Raw genomic sequence first — 24,942 nt, forward strand, 5'->3', positions numbered from 1 at the left:
AGCAGCACGGACGGAGAATCACTAACACCGGATCAAGAGTTAACGCTGAGGTATGGCCTGAATTTCACGTTGTTGCATCTTGCTCAGAGAGTACACCTTTGCTGGGTTAAAGTGCTTGCAATTTCAAATCGAGAGGAGGGTGTTTTTCTTTTCTCCCTGCGCATGTGGCAGCGGTGCAGGTGCAGCGTTGTTGAGTGACAGCAGGACAGAGCAGAGACTGTCTGGAGCTGTCTGTCTGAAACTGAACTGAAACTGACAGGGACGGGAGGTGGGGCTGGAGGGGGGGTGGGGTTATACGCATGCGCCCTATTGCCTGCGGGTGTCCCCACACGCGGCTTCGCTCTTACAAGCAGCGACACACACACTCACTCATTCACTGTTTGCAGCCTTTATATATTTATATGCACACACACACGCACATATGAAAAAATCGGATTGCTAAATGTAGCCGACCGATTGCACAGCGAATCTGGTTCCCTGTGCCACCAGCAGCACCTTGCGGTCTGCTGTGAGGTTACAGACTCTAAAAAAAGGGGCAAAGGAGGGGAAAAAAGCAAAATAACAGCAACAATATATATCTATATAAACAGCCCGAGGATGCGGATCCATCCCAGCGAGGTGAACAGAAGAATCGATGCGATACTGTAGTAGACATGATTTCTGAATTTGTGTGCAGCGCGGTCGCTGTTGCCCTATATCTGAACACACTGAGTGCTGACTTCTGTTACGATGACAGGTAGGTATTGTTCTCTCTTCATACTTTCTGATTGATCACTTTAAAAACTGCTGCCAGCCTTTGCCGGGGAAATTCATGGTATACTGGTTGTGATCTGTATATGAAGGGATTCATTGCGGTATCCTCTCTGAGGAGGGGGAATGAAACCTGGATTGAGGAGACAACTCTAGGCTGTGTCACTGGAGTCTGCAGATGCTATTCCAGTGAAGCTGTGAAATCTGGTGCGGAGGGCGATTAGATAAAGATGGCCCATCCCTGTCACCGGATTAGAAATCAAAGTGCCCCGGCTCCGAGTAGAGAAATAACCTTTTGGCAACTGGAGCGTTTTTACATTCACTAAGATTACGGAAATCCGCATACTTGTCGGCATTGTTTTACAAATTTAAAAGCGCAGCAATTTCCCTTTAAATGCATTATTTTTAAAAAAATGATGCGATCTGGTGAACAAGGCGTCAGTTGTGCTGTCTAAGAAACTGTGGAGCCTACTGTAAACCTCACAGTTTTGCTGGTATTCTATTGGGGGAAACCACAGTATTGTTGGAAATTGATTAAAAGCGTCCCTATTATTGTGAATCTTGAGTTTAATCCAGTTTCCGGTGACTTAATCTGATTGCCACTTAGTGGCAGCATAATTGGAATATATGTGAAACAATCACGCGTGGGTAAACTTCAGTGTCTGGGGCTTTCATGCTCTATTGAAATTAAACCGACCTAGACCTGACGGTACATTGACTTGATCGGTTCTCATCAGGCTGTGAGGTTGATGCTGCAATGTTCCCATAAAGCGGGGAGAAAATAAAACGATATTTAGTCAGTTGAGGACATTGGGTATGGAACTGACAAAAGTGAAACCATCGCCATCAGTGAGCAATGCGGTCTGCTCCTGGCAGCAGCGTGTTGGCGTTGTTTACAATGAGCTGCTTAGAGATAGGCTCAACCGTTCTATTTTTTTTAAGAACATGATTACCGGGGAGTTTACACTGAAATTCCGTGGACTTTGATAGGCTGGCTTTGTCACGTTGAATAATAGAATAAATCAGCCTCTCTTCTGCCAAAGAAACCTATCATTGTCAAACGGTGTGACCGTCTTCTCTGAGGAGAGGGGCGCATCCTGAGTGTTTAGAAATTTAAATGACCGATATGTATCTATGGCAGACCGTTCGCCTGTAATAAACAAGCGAGAATTTCTTCAAACTAGCCAATAAACCAGCGGGACCTGCTTGATGCACGGTCGTCCGAAAGAGGTCAAATGGAAAGAGCCTAATTTGGCCACGTGTGATTGAAGACAATGGTTCAGTATAACCCCATAGAATCGACTCAGCCCACTCGCCTGCGCTGGTGGGGGGCTTCTTAGTCTATACCAGGAGAATGACTGGGCCCTAGCCAACTTCTCAGCATTTTGAAGACAAGGTGCAAAAGTACGGGCCCGGGAACTACTGCGTGGGATCCTGACATATCCGCTTAATATTCAGCTCTCTGCTGTTTTATTAGCGACGTTGATAGGTTTGGAATAAATTAACCCTTTTAAAAATAACCCATTTAAAACCAAATGGGTTGACGGTTCTACTGAAAAAGCAGAGGGAAGAATTTCAAAGCGATAGTTAAAGTGTTTGTCAGCTGGTATCCCATGGAGTCATTTCAGGACCATAATGTTTTGTCACTTAAGCTTTTGCTATCAGTGCCTCCTGCTGAAGATTGTTTTGAATAAACAGTAGGGACAGTCGGGCAGTGGCGTTTCGACTAAATGTGAACTGACTTGTTTTCGCTAACTATTCTCAAGTTTTACAGAGATGACAGTTCAATTCAGGTAATCAGATACCTCCTGAGGAGTTCTCTTTTAAAGTGGGGGTGGGAAAGCTGTAATTTTAGTTAAGTAACTTAGATCACCGTGTTTATCTAACAGCTAAATTGTAGACACTTCTCCCCAGAATATTTCTTCAGCCTATGAAAGCTACATAAGTAGTTTGTAAATAGAATATTGTCCTCGAGCTGACATTCAACAGACTTGTCAAACGTTATGAAAAAAGTGTGTGATGTATTATAATTGCTTCAAGTCTGTGCTCAAATTCATGACTGCGACTTAACAGTATATCTTTGTAATTGGCATATTGTATGATACTCATTTGTACAGCCAGACTACCGACTGTTTTCCAATAAAGGTGGCATGTTGTAATATGCACTGAAATTTAGTCATTCATGTTTTATTGTTATGGAGTTATTGTTATTGTTATGGCATTACTAACTTAGACACTAAAGCAAAAGAGGTGAGTGATTACATATTCAGCATTGTGAATATGTCACCATAATTCTCTGGGTAAATAATATTTCATATTTCAAAGGATAATCTCTGGAGTCTCCTACATCAAAGGAACACCTAAATTCATCTAGATGACTCTTATTGAGCCACTTGGAACGTCAGAGTGATTAGCCACTGTATAACATAAAACCTCTTTTTTATGTAAAATGAATGCACTTGAAAACATAAGCAAAAAAAATTAAGTACTCAAATGAATTTATGGTGGTAATTTAGTCTTGCAATTCAAAAGGTGGACATGGAGAAAAGTGTTTTAAAGTTGCATCATGCTTTTCTCAAACTCATGTCCAAAATACCTTACCAATGACGGGCCCTAAAGTTGTAATCAAACAATTTGTAGCCAATTGTATGTAGTAGGGTCCTAAAGATGTCATGTGTCCCATGGCTCAATTGATAGTATTTTTCTGAGTTTGAAGGTCCACTCCAGGATTTGAGCACAAAAAGTTCAAAGTATCAGTTTTCAATTGTCTGTGAATAAAGTTCAGTGTATATTACAACAATCCCCCTTTACTGGAAAACAGCCTGGCTGTACAAATGAGAATCATATGATATGCAAATTATCAAGGTATAATATTAAGAAGTCATGAACTTGAGCACCGAGGAAGTTCTGCACTGTTTGACGTGCCATCTTTCAGATGAAGTATTAAACTAAAGGCCCTGTTAGGAAGATATAAGTTACATCATGGCATTATTGTAAAAGAGAGCTATGACTAGTTTAGTAGCTAATATTTATCCTTCAATCAACATGTTTAAAAAAGATAATTGGATCATTGTCCATGAGTTCATTATGCATAAGTTGACATTTGCGTTTACTACATTATAACAGTGAATATGCTTCAAAAATATTTTATTGACTATAAAGTACTCTGATAATCTATGGTTGTGAAAAATGCTATGTAAATGTTATTTTGTTTACTTTTATAAATGGTTAAAAATACTAAATGTCACCAAATCATCTGTTTCAAGTGTTTGTCAAGATTTAAGTATTGTCCAGAACAGTGACAAAAATCCCCCAGCATTATACTGAAGCTACTAATCCTAAAGTAGTTGGCATATTCAAGTAATGCCATCAGTTGCATTTTGTCATGCCCCACATTGAAATCAGTGACAAAGCAACTTTGCACTCATTGAATCACAATGAAATTCTGGGTCCACTACATGTTACATGTTGCTTTGTCTTAAACTTTTACATGCTGTGCATCTTAGAATATACATACCAATTTGTTCTTCTGTGGGTTCAATTGTGACAAGCATGGAGAATACCATTGTGGAAATGCTTCGAGCTTAGTTTTCCAGGCAGCTTTTTGTAATACCCTGAGACAGTAAAAGGCAGTAGCTACGTTTGAGTTATCCACAGATGACGCAATGGGTAGAATGGTCTGGGTTTCACAGTCAGTGTTGAAATAATGTTACTTGTTGCTGACCCCAAGAAAAGCTGCCACAAAATAAAACTAGTGATCTCTATGGCATAGATTTCTCCTTGTTCAATGTTCGTTGGAATAAACTGCAAAGGCAAGGGGATTTCCAAATGATCAGCAATAGGGATGTCATTATGGAGGGTAAGCAGCTAATTACGCTGAAGTAGTTTTGTGGATAGTCTGCAGATAGTATAATTGTAATATACTGAAGTTTTTCACTTTTGACTAAATTTTATCGTCCATAGAATTGTTTTCTTAAAGAAATAGTGGAGGCTGAATCATTGAATATCTTATAGGTTGAATCAGACAAGAAATTTTAGGGTTATGGAGTAACAGGTAGGTAAGTGGCGTAAGGTCAGAAAGAAATCACCCATGATCTTAATGAATTATTTTGCAGGCTTGATGGGCTAAATAGCCTATTCATGCTCCTCCTGTTGATCCATTATGACTTCATAAAAAGCAAAATAAATACATGAAAAAATAAATGCAGGATCATGGCAGTAACTGAAATATCATAAACAAACTTTTTGACAATTAAGTTGTGTGAACATTTGATATTGTAATGGAGAAATTTGACATTCCACAAATATATGAATAACTTTAATAGTTTTCAGAACCATTCCAAAATAATTACATACTAAGTTTGCGGTTAAAATCCCATTTATGCCTTCTTCAACAAGATGTATCACTTTCAAGTTTTCTTTACATGAGACAAATAACATAAGAAGACAGTTTAATCAGTTCAGTAATTATTATTTGAATGTGGGCTGGGAAAGCCTCGACCAGCATACCCTATGGGTAAGTGTTGAATCAAGGCGTCAGCTTCTGGCTTTTTACATTTAGCTATCTATGTGCAAATTTGCTTCAATTTCAGAAGTGTTTACAGCAAATATTGACAGTTTTGCTCTCACTACTGCCTCATAATTCAATTTAGATGTATCTTCACAGGACTGAAGCTATATTATAACTTGTGAGTAGCTCAACCAATCTCAGGTGCCCTTGGTTTTTCTGTGTTCTCAAGAGTCAGACTGGAACCTGATGGGAGAGCATTACACTGCTGCTTTCACATTGATAAACATCCAACACCCTTTGTAGAAACACTGAAGTGGTAGTATACTGGCATTGACAAATACCTAAGCTTTGTTCCCATTGTGCTGTAATCTAAAGACTTCTGATAGTTATTCAGAGTTTTCTCCTTGTGGGAAGAACTGGTCTCTCTCAATTTGTGGAATAAGCGTGCAAATCTTGTACAACAATCAATCGTGTGTGCATCTCCTGAATTAATAACAGCCCAACTCTTCCCAGAATGCCATTGTTTGCCACAAAGTGTTCAAATTTGAACAGCCTTATCTATATATAATGGTGTGGACAATGTTTTAAATATATTGTGACTTGCAAGTTAGGGAGAGTCTTGTGACTTAACTGCTGTTGCTCGTAAAGAGCAAGTCCTAAAATTCTTCTTGTGAAAGACATTAAAATAATAGATTATGGTTTATTTCTTGTAACACTCAGAAACTATCCTTGGTTACTGAAACTAGATTCTGCTGAATGTTCCAATCTCTGAAATTCAGGAGCTAAATTTAACTCCCATCATATATATTAAAAATTCAGTTCTCGGATGTAATCAATATAACAATATAGTTGAATATGCAACAATCACCTAAAAAAGTCTATTCAAAAATTACACTGAGAAAGATTAACAGAGACAGTTTGGTAATACCTTGTTAACAAGTAAAATGTTTATGATTCCTTCACTCTTAGTTCTTGCTTTCAATGATGTATTTTTGCACTACTGGCTGTGGTGGATTAAATTCATTTCAGATTAGTCTTTATGAAATTAATCCAATCACTCAAGCATTTTGGATCAGGGCATATATTGAGCCACATCAAGCTGCCTACATGTTTGCAGGCTGTAATCAAGAGTTTGTCTAGCATGGAAGAGCAGATCAGATTCAACAACACAGCCATCTTATTTGTATGAATTTGCATTAATGCTAACTTTAAATTTAGAAATATGTGTTGAGATGTCTATCAACAGCCTGACATTGTAACAAATTAATTTTCAGTGTTGCTCAGCATGGAGGCAGATTAAAAAGTAGGCTTCTGAAATCTACCAATATGCAATCATTGCTAGGTCGCCCCATTGTGAACACATTTGCATTGTGTAAAGCAAGATAACTCTTGGTCATTTGCCGATTACATTTTAAGCTGTGTTCCCTGTGATTTTTGCTAATCTGCTGTAATTGGAATCGTTGATGAAAGAATTAAGGGATAACATTTCGAAAAAGCAGTGCTATAATAACAAAACCTCAACATTTCTCTTTATAATTAACAGAGTTGTTGTTATTTAATTGCTACTCATTTAAATTTAAAGTTGAAATCTGGAAACATGGACATGCTAAAGATATCAAGCTGACAGTGTAAACTCCAGTCTGTTCTCGTGACCTATATAGCAAATCATTAGGGAATTATTGTGTGCTAATGCAATATTTTGTTATTCTCAAACAACAGTTTTTTTTGGAAGCTTGTATAAAGTGATTTGCTATGTGTTTTCCTGATCAGACATCTTGGCAGTAACCTTGATGTTTTGAGGCAAACATCTCAGTCACCTACTAGAAACTAGATGGGTGCTTTATTAATATTCCTGTCAGCTGTGATATTACAAGCAGTAAATTTGATGATGTGATTAGAAAGAGTTTGTTATTTTTCTCTGTTTTCCTTTGTTTTTACACAGTCTCCTCTCTGGCTTCCCAGATGATGGTGAAGACATGCTAAAACATTTACAACATTTCTTTTCATAATGCAAATACATAGCAAAAACAGTCCATCATTTCCTTTTAAAATTGCCCAACTGAACAGAGGATGAACAAAATTTGAGGGGTTAGGGACATTTAAAACTTAATCACCTGTATTGATTTCAGAGTTGTTTGCTATTTTGTCCAATGAGCAACTTGCCTAGTTAATGAAACCATTTAGCATGTTGTAAATTTTTGATAGCAACTACACTCCACTGCCAAAATTTACTAGAAGAATGGTCATCTCACATTAGTCTCTCTTACCATTCAACTAGGAATTGCTTTTAACATCTGATTACAGGTAGACTGTATGAAGTATTTAACCAAGATCTCACTTCTTCAGGCAAGGGTTCAGCGATCTCTTTAACACAATTATTTTTTGAGCAATTGGAAATTCCAAAATGAAAAATCTGTTGAAAAATGTGTTAAACAGCTCAAAAACTCCTTTTCGACTTGTATTAGTAGAGAACCACACATGTATGATAATATCATTGCATGGCAATATCAATGAGGAAGGCTTGTAAAAGACAGTGTAACAAGTTGTATGTTCAGAATCTTTTCCGTTAAGCTGTTTGCAAACCTAAAGTTTATTTATACTAGTTAGAAAGGTGTCTGTTATTAGGCACATCAAACGAACAATGATCTGAATCACAACATGTGCAATTCTATTCTTAACTCTTCCCATATCACTTGTATTTGGATTTGAAAACAATGAGTAATCAAAGCCTGAGTAAAGTTTGTATGCTTTAAGTATATAATTATATTTCAACACACCTATACAGCAAAGCTACAGCCAATTTTTTCACTACAACCAAGGCCACTGGTAGCCAGTTTTCATGGAAAAATGCATGGAATTGTGGAATGCATTCCCCAAACACTGGTAAAAAGTTTGGAATCCTTGATAATAAAAACAGAATATAATTTACTGAATCAAAGCAAATCAATGGATGAAACACGAATACTACCGCAAAACACCACTTAAAATCTCAGAATCTGTGTAACAAAAAAGGAAATTTGATTTATTCATGACATTGTTGTGTAGTAACTCTTTCGCATAATTATTCCACTTGAGGTACAGAGGAGGACAACTGAGAAGAGACTGTTTGTTCTCAGCTGTTCTTTACAGATCTAATGATTTTAACGGATGCTCCCAGGTGGAATGTCTGGATTCTGGAATAGAATTGACTGGCAATTGCTTTTGAAACAGTAGAATAGAGTAAAGGAGACGCAGTATCAAGTCAATGAATTGGATAGTCATCAAATCATGGTTTCCAGTTTACGATTCATTATTGAACTCAATTATCTTTGCACAGTAATGGATTATGTCCTCAAGCCCACTTGTTGAGAAGACAAGTTTTTTTCTAAATCCAAATTGAACAGGATGTGATTTATACACCTGCCACATTTCTGGTAACGCATTATTGAAAGAAATGAACTTGGCATGACAGTAGTGTTTTTGATCAAGAATCATCGTGCATTCACCCAACCTCTATTATTCATTTGGTCTTAAAGTTAAGGATGTTAAGATCAGGATAAAGCAATCCCATTTTAGATGTAGCCCAGTTATATGCAAAAGAAGTTTCTTTCTAAGTTTCTGCAATGTTGAGTAATTTATTGCATTGTGTAAGTATTCTAATTCTGCACATTCTTGCACTGCCTCTTTCTCAGGGTACAGTAACAGTACTAAAGCAACTTGGAATGGTTCTTTAAGTTCTTTAAGAACCGCAACTTTCCCCCCACAGTGATCGAGAACGCCCTTGACCGCGTCTCCCGTATTTCCCGCAACACATCCCTCACACCCCGCCCCCGCCACAACCGCCCCAAGAGGATCCCCCTCGTTCTCACACACCACCCTACCAACCTCCGGATACAACGCATTATCCTCCGACACTTCCGCCATTTACAATCCGACCCCACCACCCAAGACATTTTTCCATCCCCTCCCCTGTCAGCTTTCCAGAGAGACCACTCTCTCCGTGACTCCCTTGTTCGCTCCACACTGCCCTCCAACCCCACCACACCCGGCACCTTCCCCTGCAACCGCAGGAAATGCTACACCTGTCCCCACACCTCCTCCCTCACCCCCATCCCAGGCCCCAAGATGACATTCCACATTAAGCAGAGGTTCACCTGCACATCTGCCAATGTGGTATACTGCATCCACTGTACCCAGTGCGGCTTCCTCTACATTGGGGAAACCAAGCGGATGCTTGGGGACCGCTTTGCAGAACACCTCCGCTCAGTTCGCAACAAACAACTGCACCTCCCAGTCGCAAACCATTTCCACTCCCCCTCCCACTCTCTAGATGACATGTCCATCATGGGCCTCCTGCAGTGCCACAATGATGCCACCCGAAGGTTGCAGGAACAGCAACTCATATTCCGCCTGGGAACCCTGCAGCCATATGGTATCAATGTGGACTTCACCAGTTTCAAAATCCCCCCTTCCCCTACTGCATCCCTAAACCAGCCCAGTTCGTCCCCTCCCCCCACTGCACCACACAACCAGCCCAGCTCTTCCCCCCCCACCCACTGCATCCCAAAACCAGTCCAACCTGTCTCTGCCTCCCTAACCGGTTCTTCCTCTCACCCATCCCTTCCTCCCACCCCAAGCCGCACCCCCAGCTACCTACTAACCCCATCCCACCTCCTTGACCTGTCCGTCTTCCCTGGACTGACCTATCCCCTCCCTACCTCCCCACCTACACTCTCTCCACCTATCTTCTTTACTCTCCATCTTCGGCCCGCCTCCCCCTCTCTCCCTATTTATTCCAGTTCCCTCTCCCCATCCCCCTCTCTGATGAAGGGTCTAGGCCCGAAACGTCAGCTTTTGTGCTCCTGAGATGCTGCTTGGCCTGCTGTGTTCATCCAGCCTCACATTTTATCAACTTGGAATGGATTCCTTTTCAGTCTACAGTGGATTGCGAGCTCATTTACATGAAACCTTAAATCGAGGCCCCATTTGCCCTCTCCAGCTGTGGTAAAATGTCCCGTGCTGTTATTTGTGTATGGAATGGGAAGTCTTCTCTGGCCTCTGTATTTATCTCTCAAAAGGACCTAAGAACAGATTATCCAGTCGCTATTGTGTTGTTGTTTGTGTGCCTTTCCTATGCAGAAATTGCATGCCCATTCTCCAACATTACAACAATTGATGACTTTTCAAAATGCTTTATTTGTTATAAAATATTTTGATATGGCTTGAGATCCTGAACTTAAGTTTCCATAAATATAAGAGTTTGCTTTACACATAGTTACAGAACTTCCTCTGTAACGTAGTGAAATAAGAAGTATGCGAATGCTAAATAGCATCAGCACTTAGACCTGTATTGGTGGTGCTGGTAGGTAAACATCAGTAGGAAAACGAAACATAATAGTGGGCTCAACTACTTTTGTTCCACAGATACGTTATTCTATACGGACTAGTAAAGAATGATTTGAAAGTCAGCCTTTAGCATTTAGTAGAAGAATGTTAAAAATCAATTGATGTTGTGATGCTAAGTCATCTGTACTATATTGGGAAGAAATTGCAACTGGAAAATACAGGCTGCATGAGGCCTTCGTTTCATATATTTTAGCTTTTAACAGTCAAGTTCCAAATTGAAATCAATTCAAACATTTCCAATCACTCTTCCTTAGCCTTCATTTCAATGAGGGAAAGGCCATAGGTTTCAGATGTGAATCCATCAACTATTGAAGTTAATGGTTCGAGTGGGGGCATTGGGTACATAGATGGGTGTGGTGTGCTGGTCCACTTTTGAGTCCAGTGCATCCTAAAGAATCAGGTACTAATGTGCCTCTGCATTTAAATTTCAGCCTAAGTCATTACAGTAATGTTAATATTGGAGAACCTTCTGAAAGACAGGCTTTTTATTTATTGTGAGTAGTGAAAGTCTTGGACAGCCTGATGGCATGTCTGTGTATTGTTGTTTGTAAGAACTCATCTGCTGAAGTGTCTACGATTTGTTGTCATACTTTCAGGATAAGTGATCAACCATTGAGCAGTGGGATGTGAAGAGATTTTTTTCACTTAAGAAGGGTGGCACAGTGGTTAGCACTGCTGCCTCACAGCGCTAGGGACCCGGGTTTGATTCCAGCCTCGAGTGACTGTCTGTGAGGAGTTTGTACGTTCTCCCCGTGTCTGTGTGGGTTTCCTCTGGGTGCTCAGGTTTCCTCCCACAGTCCAAAGATGTGCAGGTTAGGTGTATTAGCCATGCTAAGTTGCCCACAGTGTTCAGGGATGTTTAGATTAGGGGGATGGGTCTGGGTGGGCAGTTTGGTGTGGACTTGTTGGGCTGTAGGGTCTGTTTCCACACTGTAGGGGTTCTATGGAGAAGTTTGTGAATGTTTGGAATTCTCTAGTCAGAGGCTAATGGATACTCAGTTGTCAAGTAAGTTTGAGATTGATTAAGTTTTAGGCACTGAATGAATGAAGAATGGGACAGCGGGGTCAAAGAAAAGATGGACTAGTATTTAGAGAGCATCTTCTGAAATTAGCAATCATCTCAAAGTATTTTGCAACCAATGAGGAACAAACACTCTTGTAATGTTGGAAATGTAGTAGCTAGCTTGTACAAAGCATACAACAATGCAATAATGATCAGATAATCTGTTGTCAATTGAGGGATAAATAATGAATATTTATTATCCCAGGACACCAGGTATACCATTTGAAGTAGGTCATAAAAGATGGCTCTTTTATGTCCACCAAGAGACACATCCAACCATACAGCAACACTGAATTTAATTCTGTGTCCAAGTTTTGTTGGGGAATTAAACTGACAACATTTTGTTTCCGAGGTAATTGCATTAATAACTGAGACACAACTGATGCCCTTGTTGAGCTGGTTAAGGATAGAAGATCAACCTTGATCTCATTGAATGGTGGAGCAGGCTCAAGTAGCTGAATGGCCTATTCCTATTCCCAATTCATATGTTTTCAAATCTCATTTTACATGAGCTGCTAGTCACAAATATTTGGTTTGGAGTTGCCCACATTGCTTTCAGTTACACCCTCAACAATTATATCATTCTAATTTACAAAATGATGAATATTTTACCATGAGTAATGCATGAGAACGACCAAGTTACAACTAAATTAATCAGACTTTCTTATGTCTACTTTAGCACATCTGACAAAGTCAAAATTTTTTTGTCACTTTCGTTGAAGACGTGACAAAAAATTTTAAATGCTCTTATGGAATTTTTTGTACAAGAATGATGATTTGAAGAGCTAAGGCTCACAACTTGACAATGGAAATAGGAAAGGTTTTGGTGACATTCTGGGATGATTAAAGTTTAAAACTTCATTATTACCTTGTGTAGCAATTTGACCTTTGTTTGCTCCTATCTGCTTTGCATTCTTCTGCTGCTGACTACATAGCAAGTCAAATCACCATACTGGACAATAGGGCTGCTTGCTCATTAGACACACAAACTGGTGATTTAACCAAAGGGCTACCATACCTCAGGTGAGGGGTGAGATTGTGAAAGAGAATCTCAGCTGGTGTAGGGATTGAACCCATACTGTTGGCATCACATTGCTTTGCAAACCTACCATCCAGTCAACTGTGCCAAACCAAGCCCCATTCGTGGCATAATTGAACTGGAATTAAATGTAGTTCACACAATGGCTTCAATGTGCAGTTGTGTTTCTCCAAACGATTAATTCCTGTTGCATCTTTAATTTGTTAAAAAAAGTGATGTAGTCTGATTGATGGCAAGAGTCAAAATTTCCAATCTTCAATATTGTGGTTTTCATTTAGCTATAGGTAAAAACATTATTTAAGAAGGAATCATATTGATATAAGTCTTGTATTCAGCATCATGTTGCTGTGTGCTGTGGTGGAGGTAAAAGTGGTTAGTGGAGGAAAATAAAATGTCAACTTATTTTATCAAATAATTTGAAGTGAAATAACTAAAATAAATGATATTTGTTTTGATGGCCAAAGGAGAATTCTTACAATGGGAGGCATTGTTCCTGATTTAATTTCACACTCATTGTATTTATGATATAATGCAGTTCAAAGGATGAGGGCAAAGGAGTTTGAAAGCAGAAGATTGAAGATTTGGCATTAGATGTATTATTTGTCACAGGTACTAAGTGTGGGAATATATAAGTATAGCGAAAAGTGCACAAAGTTGCCATTCACTGGTTACCACAAACAGAATTAAAAGATTTTAACAGAGCCAAAGGTAAGCAAGAAACAAAAATGTCCAGCTCAGAGTCCCGAGTCCCAAGTCCCATCTGTTGAATGAAGCTAACAGATGCACAATCTGGCAGAACTTATACGATCATTGTTAATTGGCCAGGAAAGTTTCTTTTGATGGTTGAATAAAACTAAGGTAATTTTGGAACTACAACTCCCAATCTACCATTGTGTCATATTTTACAGCACACAAGCAGACCATTCAGCCCAACTAGTTTATGCTATTTTTTTTGTTCCACATGAGCACCCTCCCATTTCCTTAAACTTAAACTATCAACTTCTGTCTTCTTCATGTACTAACCTAATATTCCCTTAAAAGCATTGTATTCTGTTACATTGGATAAGAAAGAATGGATAATAATACCGGTATTAAAATAAATGGTATGGAAATCGATAACATGCTTACTTGCATATTAATATTTTGTTATATAATTATTTAGATTATCATTGCATTACATATATACTTGATTGGCAGATAGACAAACAGGGTAACTACCAACTGAATGCACAGACAATAAGATGGAAACCTTTCATTCCAGAGTTTCACATATTGTTTTGTCATCCAGCCATCTTGTAAATATATTGGCTGTCTGCAATCTGTGCAATAATACAGCATTCACCTTTCCTCCTTGAAGAATGGGAAACCACTTGCATTCAATATATACAAGGATACACATTAGTGCATCATCTTTATACATTGAGATAAAACTTTGGTGGATGTACAACATTACCAGAACTAGTCACCATATAATTATCACAGCTTAGTTGTGTAGCTTCATTCTGTACTGATGCTGTAAAGAATGTTGAATGGTCTGCTTATAAACAACATATTATCTTTTCACAAAGTCATGTATTTGAATAATGAAAAAAGTCTGACGTTTTGTCCTGGTTGAAATTAAGATAGTATCAGAGATAATGGGAACTGCAGATGCTGGAGAATCCAAGATAATAAAGTGTGAAGCTGGATGAACACAGCAGGCCAAGCAGCATCTCAGGAGCACAAAAGCTGACGTTTCGGGCCTAGACACTTCATCGGAGAGGGGGATGGGGTGAGGGTTCTGGAATAAATAGGGAGAGAGGGGGAGGCGGACCGAAGATGGAGAGAAAAGAAGATAGGTGGCGAGGAGAGTTTAGGTGGGGAGGTAGGGAGGGGATAGATCAGTCCAGGGAAGACAGACAGGTCAAGGAGGTGGGATGAGGTTAGTAGGTAGGAAATGGAGGTGAGGCTTGGGGTGGGAGGAAGGGATGGGTGAGAGGAAGAACAGGTTAGGGAGGCAGAGACAGGCTGGGCTGGTTGTGTGGTGCAGTGGGGGGAGGGGAAGAACTGGGCTGGTTTTGGGATGTGGTGGGGGAAGGGAGTGGGGGGAAGGGACGAACTGGGCTGGTTTTGGGATGTGGTGGGGGAAGGGAGTGGGGGGAAGGGACGAACTGGGCTGGTTTTGGGATGCGGTGGGGAAACGGTGGTATATATAATGTGGTATACTGTATCCATTATACTCAGTGTGGCTTCCTGTACATTGGGGAAACCAAACGGAGGCTTGGGGACCACTTTGCAGAACACCTCCACTCGGTTCGCAATAAACAACTGCACCTCCCAGTCGTGAACCATTTTGGCTCCCCCTCCCATTCTTTAGATGACATGTCCATCATGGGCCTCCTGCAGTGCCACAATGATGCCACCCGAAGGTTGCAGGAACAGCAACTCATATTCCCTTGGGAACCCTGCAGCCCAATGGTATCAATGTGGACTTCACCAGCTTCAAAATCTCCCCTTCCCCCACCGCATCCCAAAACCAGCCCAGTTCGTCCCCTCCCCCCACTGCACCACACAACCAGCCCAGCTCTTCCCCTCCCCCCGCTGCATCCCAAAACCAGCCCAGCCTGTCTCTGCCTCCCTAACCTGTTCTTCCTCTCACCCATCCCTTCCTCCCACCCCAAGCCGCACCTCCATTTCCTACCTACTAACCTCATCCCATCTCCTTGACTTGTCCGTCTTCCCTGGACTGACCTATCCCCTCCCTACCTCCCCACCTAAACTGTCCTCTCCACCTATCTTCTTTTCTCTCCATCTTCAGTCCGCCTCCCCCTCTCTCCCTATTTATTCCAGAACCCTCACCTCATCCCCCTCTCTGATGAAGGGTCCAGGCCCGAAACGTCAGCTTTTGTGCTCCTGAGATGCTGCTTGGCCTGCTGTGTTCATCCAGCTTCACACTTTATTATCTTGAAATTAAGATAGTGTCTGTTTGCAAGTAGGTCATGCTCTGGGGCAATTTTGTCCATGCTTTCCAAAAATACATTATGTATAAGTGGTTGGGTGATCAGAGTGAGTGATAAAAGAATGTAAGAGCAGCTAGGAAGGATAAACTGTTGTTTTATGGAGTGATTCATAAATTGAAATAGTTGTCTGAAAATCTTATCAAGTGGCTTTGAATTTAATGTTCCTCAGTTTCATCATATGTGTTGTGTGTTCTGCCAGACAACTAGATTAAGAATAATGAGGAGAGGAGTTTACATGTTGAATATCCCATTTTCTGCACTGGGAAGACGTGGTGTGGCATCCAATTTTTTTGAGGAACACCAAGCACACAGGATATGATGGTTAATAAGTTAACAACTATTCCTGTAGAGGTAACAAGGTATAGAGCTGGATGAACACAACAGGCCAGCAGCATCATAGGAGCAGGAAAGCTGATGTTTCAGGCCTAGACCCTTCTTCAGATCCTGTGGTGGTATCTTTGATTTGTCTCCCTAAAGGAAATCTGATGAAATTTTCAGTAACTAAGCATCTCCACCAGTTTGGTAGTGTACTGACAAGTCAGCCTTGATTCATGTGCTCATGTACTGGAGTAGGAATTGAAACCACAAATGTTTGCTTCACAGGGTAAGAGTGCTACCAACCAAGCATGAACTGACAAATTTTGATTGAAAATTTTAATACAGTTTTAAGATAAGAATCCTAAACTAGATAACAAATTTCCTCATTTACACAATTATTTTGTATATTAGTCTTCAATCCATTTGAATGCCTGTTATTTTGCATGCCTGCCAAAATGAGTACAGGTGGCTTGTTTCTTCACATCTACCTGAGCTGCTTACAATCATCCAACACTATGTAGGTTAGTATTGATGCATTTTTCTGTCATTATTCTGCACCTCTGGCGAATCATGTATCTCTGCTCAGTGCCACTCCAGACAGCTTGGCTGGATTGAGAAATCCTTATATAAACAATCACAAAATAAAATTCATATGTTTCCATTCTGCGGTGCAGTATGTCAGTGTGCTAATGCAGTGTGGCACCAGGCTAGTTACTTGATTACTTTCTTGAACTAAGCAGTTGAATTGATTTCGTAATTTAATGTGGACCATTGAGCTAACTTCATGCACACATCAAAGAAAGTACAGATTATAGTAAGATCAAAAGAAATTATACAGAATCAATGGACTACCTCTAATTTAGCACCTTAGACTGATAAATTTTATATAATGAAATAAAGAAAGATAAATATTCAGTAAACTCAATAACCATAAATATATCTTTTTCTTTTCACTCCGGCTAGGTTTTGTTTTCCTTTAGGGACTTTAAGTTTTTATTACTGAATTTGCCACTCATGCAGTCATTTGGAAAACTTTACATTAGACATGTGGCACACTTTAGTGCTTAGCTGTTATATTTAGTAGCTACATCATCTGTTAGCTTAAGGGACATTATAGTGGCAGACAGTTGGCGTCAGTAATCATTCGCTAATGAGTATGATTGTCCACCTCGGAAATTCTGTATTATTCATCATGGTGGTGCCTTGTGTGACTGAAGAGCTGTATCTCCCACAAAAACTTTGGAAGGTATTTCCAAGAGGTGGATGTGGTCCCTGACCTTTTTCCTTACTTCCTGTTGCCCACAGGTGTTCTCGAAGAACAGGACCTTCCTACAAATCATTTTCTTCTGAACATGGGTCTCCCATGCATTGACATCAATATTCCATTTGTTGAGGGGAAACCTGTAGGGAGTCTTTCAGCCCCTTCCTTTGTCCTCCTGTCATTTGAGTACCATCCTTGAGCTAGGCCAAGTAGACTTACTTTGGCAGTTGGAATTCAGGCATCCTAAGCATGTGGCTGGCCCAGCAGAGTTGGTTTCAGATGACCATGGTCTCAATGATGCTGTTATTAGCTGCTTCAAGGATGCTAATATTAGTACACCTGTCCTCCCAACTCTCATTATCTTAATTTTAGGCAGAAGCCATACCAATTTAGCATTAATTATACTGAGTTTTTCTTTGTTACTGTACACTGCATCTGTGCAATTTGTTTTGCCCATTCATGAGGAATTTGTTTTGCACTATCATATATCTTCAATATCACTGCATATAAGTATCCTCAATCTGGAATTGCAGCACCATAAATGTGTGGAGATGGTTGTTTATATTGTTTCTCCAGTAGTTGTGGAACTTTGAACTACTTATACTTCTACTAGTCATATTCAATATTAATGGTATTTTATTAAAATGGCCAGAAAGTCAACGTTTGCAATAGTTAAATCTGTATAATGACATGTTGCAAGCAAGCTTACAGATAATTATCGTGGTTAGTGTCTTGTATGTGAAATACATACGTGAAGTGTACATTCTAATTGTTTTCAGTGGAAAGTGATCATCGTAGCATTAAGATGATTATTCCATATGGTGTCTAGACAGTAATTGTGTAAAGTCCTTCGTGAATTTCCACCCCCCCCCCACCCAAGTTTTAGACACAGCATTTTGGATATTCTGTATTGCTTTTGGAAGTTCTCTCAAAGAAATGATCAGAAAACCGATGTTCTTCCTATATACTCTTGATTAGAGCTTAATGCTGCAACTACCACAATGACGATACTTGGATATTTAAGTTGGGAATTGATATGCTGGAGCAAACTTTTATACTCTTATGGTTTTGGAGATTGATTCATTTTCAGATGCATTTCTGTGCAGGCAGAGGAGTTGCAAATTATGAGTATCCTTTAGCATAAAAATATGAGTTTGACTTCTGTGTTTTATGAATATTTTCATATAATTTTGAGCAAAGCTGTCAAAACAGATCAGTTCTCTTTTGTGCTGTCACGATCAAAATTAAAGCAGGCTTCTTATCAAATCAACTGATTGTGCTGATTCTTTAAAGGACACCATTTCGTCAAACCTACCATCTGCAGATTGGAAAGGTTGTGGCTTGACAAAGCACTAGGATTGGTCTTTGTTTGAAATATCAAACAGACTGCTGATAGGATGACTACATTTTTCATAAAGAAAATACATGCACTTGTGCACTCATTGCAGTAAAATAGTGTGTCTGAACTCTGAGATGAATCGCTTTGGGAGGATATTGGGAAAAAATTCTTATTGTTTCCTTCCACACCTGGGTAAATTCAGGTTAAATTTCTCCTCAAGTCACACAAGCTAACTGTCATTTGAGACAGTGACTTAAAAACCCTAACGTTCATTATATATTCTTTGATTTTCCGACAGTGAGGCTAGAGATTATTGTTAATTATATTAGCGTTGAGTTGATCAGTATTTCTATCATGTTATTTTGTAAGCTCTGTTAATGCAGACATTAGCCTCTAAAGATGAAATAACTCAGTGCCTCTCTTAAAATATCAAAGGGAAAGGGCATATAAGACAAACATGTTAAGTATCTATTCACTGTTATCACTGGTAATATCCACTAGCAACTATGTAAGGAAGCATTGAATGAAGTGGTCATTCACCTCATCAGGCAAGTTACTTTCATAGACATTCTAAATCTATTTTAAAATGGAATCAACACAATCCATCAAAGCCAGTCAGTGAAACACTTTATTACATCTGTCAATGGCTTTAATGAGATTTGAGCTGATTATTGAGATGATTATAGGGTTTCTGCAGAATATTATTGTGCTTTGGTTCTTCATTAAAATGAATCATCATGTGCTCTTGTAATTAATAGCTCAGATCGGAGAATATTGTAATTTTTAAAAAGAAATCCATTAATTCTGATGTTTCACTATTTAAGTTTGGAGTTTTCTATTAAAAAGCTCAATTTGCATTCTTTTTCTTTATTCATTCGCTGGATGAGGGCGTCTCTGGCTAGGGAGCATTTATTGTCCAGAGGGCAATTACAATTTGTTTATGCAAGTATTTTAATGAAACTTATTCTTTAATCAATAAAACGTTTGAATTCCGGAGACTAAGTCCACATTTCACCACCTCACATGCTGAGCTATCAGAGTGGCAGAGTAATGATGTCTCGCAGTTTTGCAAGGCCTTGGTGAGGCCACACCTTGAGTATTGTGTGCAATTTTGGTCTCCTAGTCTGAGGAATGACATTCTTGCTATTGAGGGATTCCAGCGAAGGTTCACCAGACTGATTCCTAGGGTGGCAGGACTGACATCTGAGGAAAGACTGGGTCGACTGGCCGTGCACTCATTGATTTTTTGAAGAATGGGGGAGGTGGGGAATCTCATAGAAACATATAAAATTCTGAGACAGGCTAGATATGGGAAGAATGTTCCTGATGTTGGGGAAGTCCAAAAGTAGGGATCACAGTCTAAGATTAAAGAGTAAACTGTTCAGGACTGAGATGAAGAATTTGTTCACTCAGCGTTGTGAACCTGGGGAATTCTCTCCCACAAGAAACTGTTGGGGACAGTTCATTAGATATATTCAGGAGGGATCTGGACGTGGCCTTTGGCTATAGGATCAAGGGGCATGGGGAGAGGGTGGGTATGGAAAACTGAGATTACATGATCAACAATGATTGTATTGAATTGTGATGCAGGCTTGAAGGGCCGAATGACCTACTCATGCACCTATTTTGTGTAAAAACCAAAAGAACTGTGGATGCTGTAAATCAGGAACAAAAACAAAGTTGCTGGAAAAGCTCAGCAGGTCTGGCAGCATCTGTGAAGGAGAAAACAGAGTTAATGTTTCAGGTTTGGTGACCCTTCCTCAGAACTGATGGTGGCTGGGAAAACATCAGCTTATATGCAAAAAATAGGGAGGTGGGTGGGGTGGGGAGTAAACAATAGGATAGAGCCCAAAGAGAGAGAAAGACAGTTGGACTGACAAAGGAGTTGCTAACGATCAGGCTGGGAGGGTGAATATTTGTTAATGGGGACTGTTAGTGACTAACAACAGGGGGTGTGTGGTTGCAGACTATGTGGTAACAAGGCTTGGTGTGTGGGGTGGGGGGCTGGGACATGGGAGAGTTTAGGCTGTAAAATTATTGAACTTAACATTGAGTCCGGAGGGCTGTAGGGTCCCCAAGTGGAAAATGAGGCGTTGTTCTTCCAACTTACGTTGGGCTTCACTGGAACACTGCAACAAGCCAGAGACAGAGATGTTGGCCAGGGAGCAGGGTGGTGCATTGAAATGGCAGGCAACAGGTAGTTCAGGGTCTTTTTTGCGAGCAGAATGTAGATGTTCTATGAAGTGGCTGCCAAGTCTACGCTTCATTTCCCCAATGTAGAGGAGACCACATTGTGAGCAGCAAATGTAGTAGACTAGATTCTTGGAAGTGCAGATGAAGTGTTTCTTCACCTGAAAGGTATGTTTGGCCCCTTGGATTCTGGGCGGGAGGAGGTAACTGGGCAGGTGTGCACCTTCGCTGGTTACAGGGGAAGGTGCCGTAGGGCTGTGGGGAGGTGTTGGGGGTGAAGGAAGAGTGGACCAGGGTGTCCTGGAGGAAACGGTCCCTGCGGAAGGTGGACAAGGTAGAGGAGGGGAATGTGTGTCTGGTGGTGGCATCTTGCCGGAGGTAGCAGAAATGATGTCTGACCTATTTTGTGTGTTACATATTTCTGTTATTTTCAGAAGATTTACTTAGTCTTTTTTTTGATAAAGCCCAAGATCATTCGGGCAAATCACGTTATGATGGAGTCCGCAAAGTGAGGAGAAGGCCTTTGAGAGAATTCGACCCAGTTCCAGAGTTATTTTGCATTAAATTCGTGGCCTGATGGCATCTTTAACAAGTCTGTTCAACATAATAGAACTGAATCTTTAGGAGCCATTATTTTAGTGCTTGAACAAGAACAGAAATTGCTGGAAAAACTCAGCATCTGCAGTTCTTTGTTTTCTTTGGTTCAGTGTTCTAGTGCTTGAGGCTAAAAAGATAAAAAATTAAAAAAGTAAATTGAGTAAACATTTGAATGGATGGTGTGAAGCCTGGATTGCCAAAGAGATACATCTATCAGATCCTTTTGAGACATTTTCATTGGGCTTGATACTTGTGCTGAAAAGAACAAATAGCTCAGAATATGTTCATCCCCACTATTGATTTATACGGCATCTTTTCATCTAATAAAGTCTTCTGCCCCTTACAGAGGGGAGAATGCACTTAGCAGTGGCAGAACTGTTAGGAGACTTGACCAATAACAAGTTTAGAAAGATAGGTTTTGATAATGCTACTATAGGTGGGACAAAAATAGCATTGAAGCAAAATTACAGTCGTGGCCATTCAACCCTTTGAGCCTCTGTTTAGTAGCATGTCTGATCTATAACTCAACTTCATTTTATTTCTATTGTACTATGTCCCTTGATGACCTCACTGAAATAAATCTATTGAACTCAAATGTTGATCATTTTGATTAGCTTTTTAAAGAGGGAAGTTTCAGATTTTCACTATCCTTTGGGTTCAAGAAGTGCTTCCTGATTTGATTGTTGAATGGTTTACCTAAATTTGAAGGCTATTGCCCTTTGCTCTAGAGTACACTCACTCATCAGAACAGAGAGTTTCTCAGTATCTATGACTTTTACATTTTGAACACCTTAATTAGATCACCACTTCTAAGTTCACAGAAATACATATTAAGTTGATACAATCCAACCCTGTAACCTCTTTAAGTCCTTGTAACAGTCGAGTGAATTTCTGCTGTGCTCCCTTGAAAAAACAAATTACCTTTCCCAATATTCGGTACCCAACACTGAATGCAATACTCCACGTGTGACTTGACAGAATGAAAGCCAAAGCATTTGATTAAAATAAAACAAAGAACTGCACATGCTGAAAATCTGAACTATAAACAGTAATTGTTGGAGAGAAACCCAGTGGGTCTGGCTGCATTTGTGGAGAGAAAATAGAGTCAATGTTTTGAGTCCAAATAACCCTTCTTTAGAATTCCAAACCAGTTTTGCTTAGGGGTCAGTGGACCCAAAATGTTAACTCTGCTTCTACTTCACAGATGCAGCCAGACCTACTGAGTTTCTCCAGAATTTCAGTTTTAGTAAAAGGTATTTAAGGATAGGTTTCAGAGAATGGGGATAAGGTGATTGAATTTTTTCTGGTTGATGGGAGAGGAAGAAGTGGAGATCGGGGGAGAGTGATTTGAAAATCTACAAGTGTAGCTGGAATGCAAGGATAAAGGTTTTGTAAAGATGAAAAGAGCAAGGTGCGGACATGTTTGTCAGCTTGGACAAAACACTGATTTCTGTGTATAGTAATGTAAAGAAGGTTTCATTTTAAAGCTTTTGTGTTTTCTTTTAAACACTCTCTGCCATCCTGCGGCAAAATTGTGAATTGTGGACACACAGTCCTATTTCCTCAGGAAAAGTTCTTTACAGGGACCAATGTGCTGCACTCATTCTTGCATCAGTTCTGTGCCTGTGTTGGACCAAGACTAGCAGCTGGCTTTTGGATGGTGTGTTACCCCTGCCATCTCCATGCCTATGGGCATATTGCAAATCATCTGGATTGAAAAATAATTTCAGGCACTCTAAATCATAAGCCTGCCTAATGATGCTCAGTAGGAAGTAAAGGCTTGAAAAATTGTTAAAGAAGTCTGGAAATGATTATTTGCCAATCAAGTGACAGTAATTATTTCTTATTAGAGAATAGTAGTGGCGAACATAAAAAGGTATTCCAAAATCTTTTATAGATGTATACGTAGTCATAGAAAGGGTGGGGCTGAAGAGGGTGCAAAGAGATCAGCTGTGAAGGCAGAATGTGGTTCTAAATAATTACTTTGCATTTATCTTCACTAGAAAAAAAAGATGGTCGCAATGCAGCAGTAAAAGACGAAATGATAGTGGAATTGGACAGGATAAAACAAATTAAGAGGATGTATTGTAGAAGTTCTCTGATGGGATGCATCCTAGGCTATTGTGGGAAGTAAGAATGGAAATTATGATTTTCAATTTTCCCATATCTTTGGATAAGGCAATGGTTTTGCAGGATTGGAGAGTTGTCAAGTATTATGCCCCCATTAGAGAAAGAGGGCGAAGGTTAAAGGAGATAACTGCATGTAAGTCAAGCCTAACATTAGAACAGCAATCCAGTGTATAATGTATTAAGAGTTGGAGGTATGTGGGCTTGTAAAGACAATGAACATTTCACGAACTGATTGAGTACCTTCATAAAATAAATAGTCGATATGGGCAGTATAGTCGATGTTGTATATGTGTAATTTCCAAAGTAATTTGATGAGGTATGACATCACACACTTGTTCACAAAATTGGATGGAATCTTCTGGTACTGGAAGTGGTGAGCCTGAGGTGGGCTGGAAACTTACTTAGTGGGATGATAGTATCCTAGAATCTCACCACCTTCCTGCCTTTCCTGGACATAAGGCTGAAGCTGAACCTTGCCATCCCTCAGCCAAATGAGCCCCTTTAGAGGTCAAATAGTATTCGTAAGGGATAAGAACATGTTGAACCATCCAACTGGCAAGCCAGCGTGGCTGATCTGTCAGTTTTGGGGATGGTCCTTCTATCTGTGTGGATCCTTTTACACAATTGAGGGACTGGACTTCAGGGTAAGGAGAGTGGCTGCTTTAATGATTCCCCTTTCCCACCTTACCTAACCCCAAAACCCCACTCCCAAACTAAAAGCATTTATCTGAGAACTTGATCCTCAGCAGTTGAGTATTCTGCTGGCAGTAATCATGATCTTCACAATGGTGCTGCCAAGTGTGAGGATTGCTAACCTCTGATTGGCTGGAAGATCTGAATAGAGGGCATTTTCCATTCTGGGGACCCTTCCTTGCTGCTAACTAAACTGCATGATTAGAGGGTGATGTAGTAGTACTTACTCTAAAAATCCGGCCGAGTGTCTCGCCACTTGTCCAACAAATGGATAATACACACAAAGACTCCATGAGATTCCAGCCCACAGAACTAAAGAGATTATGGATGAACAATTGTCTAAGGAACAGAAAGTAGATCATGGTGGTGAATGGTTATTTTCCTGTCTGGAGCAAGTATGCAGAAGACTTCTTTGAAGGTCAGTATTTGGACCACAGTTCTTTTTGATCTCCATAATTATCTGGGCCTGCAAATGCAGGACATAATTTTAAAGTCAGCAGATGACCTGGAATTCAGAAATATGGTAAAAATTGTGGAGGATAGTAAGCAAATCCAGGAACATGTAGCCTGGAGAAATGTGTGCATAGCAGATCAAATTCACTGCAGAATACAGGATAAATATAGGAAGGCAATTTGAATTAAATGGTCTAAATTTAAAGAGGGTGCAG

General features: G+C 40.0%; 1 protein-coding gene across 3 annotated transcripts in view; it reads left to right on the forward strand.

Moving 5' to 3' along the window:
- The first annotated feature begins 330 nt into the window (after positions 1-330).
- Positions 331-24,942, forward strand: part of LOC125461000 (protein O-mannosyl-transferase TMTC2) — a 190,388-nt gene continuing 165,776 nt past the window's right edge. For 2 of the 3 annotated variants that reach the window (XM_048549261.2, XM_048549264.2), the window contains exon 1: positions 331-736. In XM_048549261.2, the coding sequence (XP_048405218.1) occupies positions 654-736 (83 nt within the window). In that variant the 5' untranslated portion in view covers positions 331-653. Of the gene's footprint in view, positions 737-1,843; positions 2,544-24,942 lie in introns of those variants that run through there. The other variant, XM_048549262.2, reaches the window with a different exon arrangement.

The sequence above is a fragment of the Stegostoma tigrinum genome, chromosome 18 (assembly GCF_030684315.1).
Source record: "Stegostoma tigrinum isolate sSteTig4 chromosome 18, sSteTig4.hap1, whole genome shotgun sequence".
Classification (NCBI taxonomy): domain Eukaryota; kingdom Metazoa; phylum Chordata; class Chondrichthyes; order Orectolobiformes; family Stegostomatidae; genus Stegostoma; species Stegostoma tigrinum.